The 9,508-nt window shown below is 48.7% G+C and overlaps 1 protein-coding gene across 1 annotated transcript in view; it reads left to right on the forward strand.

The window, feature by feature from the left end:
• Nucleotides 1-259: 259 nt before the first annotated feature.
• ADAMTS15 (ADAM metallopeptidase with thrombospondin type 1 motif 15) overlaps nucleotides 260-9,508 on the forward strand; it is a gene marked incomplete at both ends in the record, with an annotated part of 32,520 nt that continues 23,271 nt past the window's right edge. The window contains one exon of the mRNA XM_083368261.1: nucleotides 260-1,258. Within this exon, the coding sequence (XP_083224387.1) occupies nucleotides 260-1,258 (999 nt within the window). The remainder of the gene's footprint in view (nucleotides 1,259-9,508) is intronic.

Below are 9,508 nucleotides of genomic sequence, written 5' to 3' on the forward strand. Positions count from 1 at the left end.
CGCCTTTTGGAGAAGCCAGGTGCTGGGCGCTGGGGGGGAAAGGCCCGGAGGCGGCGGCGGAGGAGGAGGAGGAGGAGGAGAAGGAGGAGAAGAAGGAAGCGAAGATGCCTCTTTAAAAGCCGAAGGAGGAACCGGAGGGCGGAACGGGCGCAGCTCGGGGCTCCGGAGCCGCCCGGGGGAGTCTGCCTTCCGCCGGCCGGATGCGCAAGTGACCTCGGCGCCCAGGCGAGCCAGCTTCCCCCTCCGGGCCAGGCGAGCCATGCCGCCTCTCTTGCGGGGCTCCTGCTGGCTGTGCCTGCTGGCTCTGCTGCCCGGCCTGGGCGCGCCGATGCCGTCGGAGATCGTGACTCCCATCCGCCTGGACCCGGATCTCAACGGGCGGCAGTACTTCCAGCGGGGGGCCGAGGAGCCCCCCCAGCCAGGGGCCATCTTCCAGATCACCGCCTTCCAGGAGGATTTCTACCTGAACCTGAGCCCGGATGCCCGGTTCCTGGCGCCCGCCTTCGCCACCCGCCACCTGGGCGCCCCGCGGAGGGCTGAGCACGGGGACTTGCGCCGCTGCTTCTACTCCGGCGACGTCAACTCGGATCGGGACTCCTTCGCCGCCCTGAGCCTCTGCGGAGGGCTGACCGGCGCCTTCGGCTACGGCGGGGCCGAGTATCTCATCAGCCCGGTCCGCAACGCCAGCAGCAGCCAGGCTGGACGGCCGCTGCGCAACAGCCAAGGAGCGCACCTGTTGCAGCGGCGGAGCGCGCCCCGCCACGCCGCGGCCACCTCTCGCTGCGGGGTGGATTCCGCCTCCCACCCGGCCCTGGCGCAAGCCCTGGAGAAGTACAAGGGCTCCGGGCCCGGCGGCGGCGGGGCCAAGCCGGGCCAGAACGAGACGGCGGGCCGGGGTCTGCCCGCGTCGGCCAGGAAAAGCGGCCGCGCCAAGCGCTTCGTCTCCATCCCCAGGTACGTGGAGACGCTGGTGGTGGCCGACGAGTCCATGGTCAAGTTCCACGGCGATGACCTCCAGCACTATCTGCTGACCCTGATGGCCACGGCCGCCCGGCTCTACCGGCACCCCAGCATCCAGAACCCCATCAATCTGGCGGTGGTCAAGTTCCTGGTCATCGGGCAGGACGACAAGGGGCCCAAAGTGACGAACAACGCGGCGCTGACCTTGCGCAACTTCTGCGTCTGGCAGAAGAAGTGGAACAAGGGCAGCGACAAGCACCCCGAGTATTGGGACACCGCCATCCTCTTCACCAAACAGGTGGGAGGAGAGGAGGGGGGGGGGTTCTCGAGCGGGGCCGGAGGGACGGGACGGCCGGGGAAAGGCGGTTCCGCTCCCTTGCGCTCTCCGGTGCTTTGGAACGGGGCTCCCGAGCCCTCGCCAGTTTGGCGGCCACCTTGTCTTCCCTTCTGGCTGCTTCTGCTCGTCTCCTCCCTCGAGGGCTGCGTGGCTTTGCAGGCGGGACGGGACGGGACGGGACGGGGAGGGGGAAGAGAGAACTGTCGCAGCCCTCGCCGCCTCCAGAAGCACTGAGCTCCCCCGTGTCTTCGCAGCGGGACCAGACGGGGAGGAGGCGCTGTAAGAATCCAGATGTGGTGCAGATGATGGACACTTTTGCAGGGATGGTGGTGATGGAATCCTCCTTGCTCCCTTGCCTGGCTTTCTTTCCAGCCTTTTCTTAGGCAGCAAACTCGATCCCTCCAGAAGCAAGGCACAGTAGGCTGGTAGCTTCCAAATAAGCAGGGAGTGGGGCTTGAGGGTGGGTCTACGTCCTGTCGAAGACCCCCTTGAAACATGTGCCCATTAGGGAGTGAGAGCCTCACCTGCTACTGTCACAGTGTAAAGCTTGCCTGCTTGATAGGGGGCAGATGGTACAAATTGCTTGTATGGACACACTTGTAAAGGGAGGCCAGGTAAGTCAGCCTGGTTGACTTCATGGAAATATCCATCTCTCATTTCCTTGTTAGCAACATGGAAGAGGTTTTGGCCTTCGCTTTCATCTCAGATATTAACTTCTCAGTCGAATGTACATTTCTCGGTCTTCCGTGTGGTCTCCCATCCCGCAGCTCACTGGAACTGGCTGGACCGTCTGCAGGGGAAAGTCAGCTGGGTGCTGTCACTTAAGTGGGATGGGCTTTATGGGCCAATGACACTTGGAACAGGGGTGTCCAACCTTGGCAACTTTAGGACTGTGGATTTCACTTTCCCAGCTTCTGGGGAATTCTGGGAGTTGAAGTCCACAAGTCTTAAAGTTGCCAAGGTTGGACACTCCTGCTCTAGAATGTCTTGCTTTGCTGGGGGAGGGCAACAAGTGACTTATGGACAGTTCCTGGGAAGATCATTTCAGGGCAGCTCACCTCCTGCAAAGCTCAGGTTTGTGATTCTCTGCAGCCATGGGCTGTCAATCTGACATGCTTGAAATTCCTTCTGAACCTGGTTTTGGAGTGGAACATTTTTGGCATAGTTTGTAATGAGACCAATAAACAGGCCGTGGGAAAAAGGCAGAATTGGAAGAAGCCACCTTGTTGACCAAGAGCCATACCAATTGCTAAGGGCATGTCAGAATCTTCCCTTCTTTCTTCCCCTTGTTAGATGTCCAGTCTGGTGGCTCCATGGATGAAGCAGAGTTGCCTACCATCTCGTGGTCTGTAGAGTTCCATCTGTGAAGGCAATAGATGGCTTCACTTCTAGGGGAGACAAACAAAGGGGGTGGGGAGGGCAGACCTTGTGAAATGTACACAAGATGTAATCGGTGTGGATTGGAAGACTTTCTTGATGCTTCCTGTAGCTCTACTTCTTCTGCTCTTGACTTAGAACAAGTGTAGGCAGCTTTGTGCTTCAACTACAACTTCCACAGTTTGTTGCCTAACAAGGGTTAAAGTTTAAAACATCTGAAGGACTCCAGGTTGCTGATTACCCCAAACTCTAAGGTCATCCTCTGATCAGATAACAAAGTTAGGACAAAACTTTTCTTTGGAATAGAATGACTCAGTGGGTTTTCTTGTTACAAAGTTTAAGAATTTAGGATGGAGAGCTAGGATTTTCTCTAGCAGTTAAGTCCTTCAAAGTACTGTTGAGTAGTTTTCCTAAACTTGGAGCTGTATAGTTAGGTGGTTACAGCCTTGCTCAATCAGCTCCCCAAGAATGACACAAGATAGTACGGAGCCATAGTGGGTGATCTCAAGTCTTCTCCTTATCCAGAGAGGAATGACAAAAAGCCAGTTTAATAGCCGGCTCTTCGTTCTGCTGGCTGGCATCATTGGCTGTGCTTTTAGTGGAGCTGTCTCCAGTTCACCATTTGTTCCCTGGAGGTCTCATTTTTCATGGGAAGATTTATTTACTGTTGGGGTAAACAACTCTGTTTATCTAATTGCCTGACTCTTTGTCCTTCAAGGGAAATCCTGTGATTTGTTCTTAATTAGAGAAGGATTTGCTACTCTATTCCTTGCAGTGTGGTTTCTTTTCCTCTCATTTGAGGCTCAGGGGATATCCTTCACAAACCCATGGACAGTGTGAGTGTCATTCAGTCGCACCATACTTTAGAAACATCACAGTCCTCACAGCTTCCTCCTACTATATCCTGAAATCAGATGTTGGACTTCTTCATTTTTTAAAAAAATGCCTCTCGGGTGTCACCCTTCACTTCTTTTGTGTGGATGCTGACAACTTGAGTATATCTTATGAATGGTCGGTGTGATAGATTCTTGACCAATAGGAAAGCAAGTTCTCAGTTTGTTGTAAGTCCATATCAATCACCAGCAATTTTGGGGGGGGGGATTGACAGAGTCAGCCTATTGCCCCCAACAATCTGGGTCCTCATTTTACTGATCTGGGAAGGATGGAAGGCTATGTCAACCTGGAGCCACCCAGGGTCGAACTGCTTGCTGTGGGCAGAGCTTGTTTGCATTCTAACTACTGGGATTTAAGCAGGTAATGGGCTTCATATTTCATTGAGGACTTTCTTGGTATGCTCAGGTTGAACGTTTGTGGTTCCTATCATTCCAATACATGGCAACAGACCCAGTTATATTTGTGGGAGATGTTTTCACACCTCTGATCTGGATTTCTCATTTTATATGACAGAAGTTTTAACCAAAAGTCTAGTATTTCCATTCTCTTCACCACCTTATTTTTCCAGGTTTCATTTCATCAGTAGGGTTTTTTTTGTATGTTGGTACACCTTTCCTTGTCAGGCAATCCTTAGATTAGCTGGGCTGTGTAATTCTCTTAGTGTTGCCATCATGGAAATGATGGAAGTTAATTGTCCAACCTAACCTGTTCAGTATGGCTGGTGACTACCACTAATTAATTCAATAGGGCTTTGTTTGGGGTCCAACATGGGAGAATTATCTTCCTTACAGCTTTGCAAGTTCGGGCTCAAAGACACTACTTTCCTTTTCAGAAAAGGAATGGAATATAACAGAATAAGAGAGTTGGAAGGGACCTTGGGGGTCTTCTAGTCCAACCCCCTGCTCAAACAGAAGACCCTATACCATTTCAGACAAGTGGTTGTCCAATCTCTTCTTTAACTTCCCCCCCCCCTTTTGTGTTGGAGCACTCACAACTTCTGAAAGCAAGTTGTCCCGCTGGTTAATTGTTCTAATCGTCAGGAAGTTTCTCCTTAGTTCTAGGTTGCTTCTCTCCTTGATTAGTTTCCATCCGTTGCTTCTTGTCCTGCCTTTAGGTCCTCTGGAGAACAGCTTGATTCCCTCTGCTTTGGGGCAACCCTTGAGATATTGGAACACTGCTACTGTGTCACCCCTACTCCTTTTCATTAAACTAGACCCAACCTATTCCTGCAACCATTCTTCATATGTTTTAGCCTCCAGGCTACTAATCATCTTTGTTGCTGTTCTCTGCACTCTTTCTAGAGTCTCAACATCTTTTTTATATCACGGTGTAGAACATCATAAAACTGAGGATGATTGTGTCTGAGCTGCCAGCCCAACTTAGTTGACTACATGTAGACGTGATATAGGTCAGGATTTTATTACTGGGAGAGATCCAGCTTGATTAATACAGCCATGATGGAAGTCACATCTACACATGGAGTTTGCTTAAGCTTAAGCCAGGGGAAAGCAGACTAAACTTCGATCCAATGGAGACCATCTTTAGCTTTCTTCTGCTCATTCTGCTTACCTAAAACAGGTTGGTTCTCGTTTAGTCCACGGGGAAAGGGAATGATCAGGCAAAGGAGATGCCGCCCCCCCCGCCACATAGAGTAGACGTGGGTCAGATGTGGATGCTCAGTGTTTCTTGCTGACTTTTCAATGGGAAGCTAGAACCTTTTGCTTTTTATTGTATATAAAAGGTAAAGGTTCCCCCGCACATGTGTGCTAGTCGTTTCCGACTCTAGGGGCCGGTGCTCATCTCCGTTTCAAAGCCGAAGAGCCAGCACTTGTCCGAGGACGTCTCCGTGTTCATGTGGCTGGCATGACTAGATGCCAAAGGCGCACGGAACGCTGTTCCCTTCCCACCGTAGTGGTCCCTATTTTTCTACTTGCATTTTTACGTGCTTTCGAATTGCTAGGTTGGCAGAAGCTGGGACGCGTAACAGGCGCTCACTCTGCTACGCGGCACTCGGGATTCGACCCGCCGAACTGCCGACCTTCTGATCGACAAGCTCAGCGTCCTAACCCACTGAGCCACCGCGTATATAGTTTGAAACAAGAAGAGAAACCAATAGAAAGCAAGGAAGAACAAGGGGAAAGACAGGAATCAAAGAGAAAGGAAAAAAAAGTGCAAGAAAAAGTAAAGCAAGTGGAAGAAAAATAGAAAAGGAAGAAAATACAGCCTTCCAATAGTCTTCACGTATCTTACAGGTACAGATATACTTTGACCCCTCTCCCTAAAGTTGCACCGTATTGCTCTTTTTTCCCTAACCGGTCCTGTCTAATCATCAACATCCTAACTCGAAAGAGAAGGTTAACGTTTCCCCCACCCCGAGTCTGATAAGGCCATTATTAAGACCGACACTCTCCCTTCCATGGGGTTCTTTCATTAAAACCCACCACGCACATTTTTGGAGGGGCTCAATTGCTTTGCCAAAGTTCAACGGCGTCTTTGTTTATTTAGCCCTCCATTTAGTTAAACTTTTACCTCCCACAATCTGCCCGCCACAAGACCCTTTGTGGTTTGCCAGCATAAGAAGAATTCGGATTGCCTACTAATGAAAAAAGGGGCGCTCTCTTCCCCCAATAAAAACACAGATAAAAGATAAAAACAGCCGAACAGCAGTAGAAAGGCATGGTGACATCGATAAATCACAGATGCTCTTAGATAACTTGGTTCTTAATGATCTCCCGAAGCCGAAAAAGATGGGTGTCATGTGCCGTTCCAGTTGAACCCTGTCTGGTTTCAATGGACTTTAGGGGTGGGAGAAAGGAGGGGGTGGGGGAGCAGCTGATGGCCTGTAGGCTGCATGAGCTAAACAAAAGGGGGTGAGGGGAAGGTCATTAAGAAACAACCACACCATTGTTCCTTGGAGTGGCAGGAGTTGCCAATTAATGTAACTGGCCTTAGTGTTTTGGTGTATGATGGTGCTGAATGGAAGATGTGAGGCTAAGACATATTTGCACTCTTTTCCCCCCTTCTCCACGTAAAATGAAATCCAGCACATTTGGGCTGGTCTCCCTCTGCCCATCAGATGCTGGAACTTCACATGATGTACATTATAAACTCAGTGGGCGAGTCCTTTGTTTCAGCCAACTGAGTCCTTGAAGATTCCCCATCAATTCCAAGAGAGAGCAGAATGCTTCCCACTGGTTGTATCATGACACTTTGCAAATGAAGAGAACGTGGCAACCGGAATACAACTGGTTAGGGAGTTCTTTGCAGAAAAGGAAGGTGATTGTGCTTGAGTCGTAGAAATCGGATCGACGGTTTCCTGCTTTCTGTAACAGCAACAAAGAAAGGAAAAATAATGTTTTGGTATAGATAATGCAAAGGTGTCTCATTTTATTCTCCCTGACTTCTCATTCTGTAGAATTTAAACCAGAGAAATCATACCTTCTTGGGGTTCTTTTTCCCCCCATAAGAAGTTCCAGAATAAATACATTTGGGAACTCAGTAAATGGATCTCCAAATAAGTTTGGAGATATCTAGACGTTGTGATAAGTGGATGGAGAATTGACCTTTAACTCAGCTTGGGTGAGATGACTTGGTTCTCACTAATTGTGGTGGAGACGTAGGCTCAAGTGTGAGACTGTTCTTCAGGATGGAAGGAGGGAGGTGTGATGTGAGGGAATGTCATGGACCTAATCAGACAGAAGACAAGAATAGCATCCTCCCTTGAAAGCTAATTATGGAAAGGAAGTTATTGCATGCAAGAATTTTGGGTCATCTCAGTCTCCTATCCAACTGTACCTGAAAACTAAAATGATCCAACTCAGCAATGAGTTGACACTTGCACAATATACTATGTGTCTGTAGCAATTAAGTTGGGAAACATCCATCAACTGAAGGCTCACTATCTCTAAGGCTTTGCATGGCACCCCAAAACTTCCTGTTTTGGGTAGGAAGCAGTTGGGGATTGGATGAAGGAGTTGGCAAGTGTTTGCGAGCCTGATTGTGATGGTTTTACTCTTTAAATCTCAATTCCAAATACACAGAGAGACAAAGTTTTGAGCCTCATCCACTTATGGCTAGCTCTAGGGGCCATACAAGGAATACTGCCAAGCTTCATGGACCAACTTAAGCCCCTCTCCCCGGCTTAAGTATATTTTGTGAACACTGTCACTGTGCAATGTTAATTGGGTAGCGTTGCACGCTTATCAGTGGATTAGAAAGATTTCCTCCTTGGCATACTAGGAGAAGTGGTTGGGGTGACAGCATCGTGTGTGGGGAGGATGAATTCCTCCACATCCATGACATCTCCAAAGGCTTCTGAGATCCTTCTCAGAAAGTAATTTGACTCCCACCAATGGAAACCTTTTTTTTCCTACCGCCAATTTCAGGGAGGTAACTAAGTCCTGTCAGCATCAAGCTAGCATGGAGAAGACAGAAAGAACATCTCCTTCAGTTTTGTTGCAGACCAGATGCAAAAGATTTCCGCTTTTTTATGGTGCTTGCTTTAAATTGTGAAGCTCCCAGACTTCACAGCAAGCCACCAAATTAACACAAGATGTGCTTCAACTCCAGCAGCTGAGGAGATCCTGTGTTTCTCTGCAGTGAAGTTTAAAAACCTCTTGCCACTCAAAAAGAGTGAGTGGGTACTTCATGCCATGGTGGTGTATCCACTTTCTGCTGAAGATACGGGTGAAGATAGGATCACAACTGAGACCAGAATTTCCATTGTTAAGTAAGGTGGGCATTAAGTGAGTCGCACCCAATGTTACAATTGTATTGGGCATGATTGCTAAGCAAATCATTGCAGTTGTTAAGTGGATCAGATGTCATTAGGCAAATCCAGCTTCCCCTATTGACTTTGCTTGTTGGAAGCAGGCTGAGAAAGTGGTGATTACGTGACCCCAAGATGTTGCCATGGCAAGTTGGTCATGGCAAATTGGCTGTGGTGAGTTTACCATGGTAGTTGACCGTGACAAGTTGGCTCTGGCGAGTTGGCTCTGGCGAGTTGACTCTGGCGAGTTGGCTGTGGTGAGTTGGTTGTGGTGGGTTGGCTGTGGTGAGTTGAGTTGACTGTGGCAAGTTGGCTGTAGCGAGTTGGCTGTGGCGAGTTGACCATGGCAAATTGTCATAGACCTGATAAATCACTTTTCTCTGTGCTTTTGTAACTTTGAATGGTTGCTAAATGAATGAGTGTAAGTTGACTGCCTGTACTTCTCTCTCTCTCTCTCTCTCTCTCTCTCTCTCTCTCTCTCTCTCTCTCTCTCTCTCTCTCTCTCTCTCTCTCCTCTCCCTCTTTCTTCTTTGTCCCAGTCTTATTTAAAGACATTGCTGACATAATTTCTATTCTCTACTATGTCAAAAGCAGTTTGAAGATGGTCCACTTTTTTTTTCTTCCTCTTCTACTAGCTAGCAGTGTCTCAGTCCCCGGAGAAATCAGCGTCTCCTCACCTTTACTCCACGATGAAGGGAACCGCAACAACCAATTGCTTCCATTCCCTTCCTCCCATGGTCTTACTTCATGTTGGGTGGATTTGTCTTGCATGCAAAAAAAGAGAGAGAGAGAGAAAAAGAAAAGAGAAGCTTGAGCTGAGCCAGGGGAACAACTACACTTGTTCCTTCCAAAGGGCCTGTTAAGATGGATGAAATCAAGAAATGAGCAGGTAAAGTGAGGCAAGAATTCCTCCAATCTGAGAAAGCCACAAGCTCTAACAGAGCTTTAATAATGCAAAGAAAACATTAGCTTTACTGCAGTTTCAAGTACATTGCAGAGAGTCAGTGATTAACTGGCTTACCTCTTGAGCGCTGCCAAGTTGGAGAAAACCACAAATCTGGAGTTAGTTTCAAACTGGCACAGAGTTCTTGAGGAAAATGCCCTAAATTACAAATCTGCAGCTTATATGTTTAATTTGCTTAAGTCATAACTCTTGATAGTCGTACTCTAAA

The sequence above is a fragment of the Vipera ursinii genome, assembly GCF_947247035.1.
Source record: "Vipera ursinii genome assembly, chromosome: 8".
NCBI lineage: Eukaryota > Metazoa > Chordata > Lepidosauria > Squamata > Viperidae > Vipera > Vipera ursinii.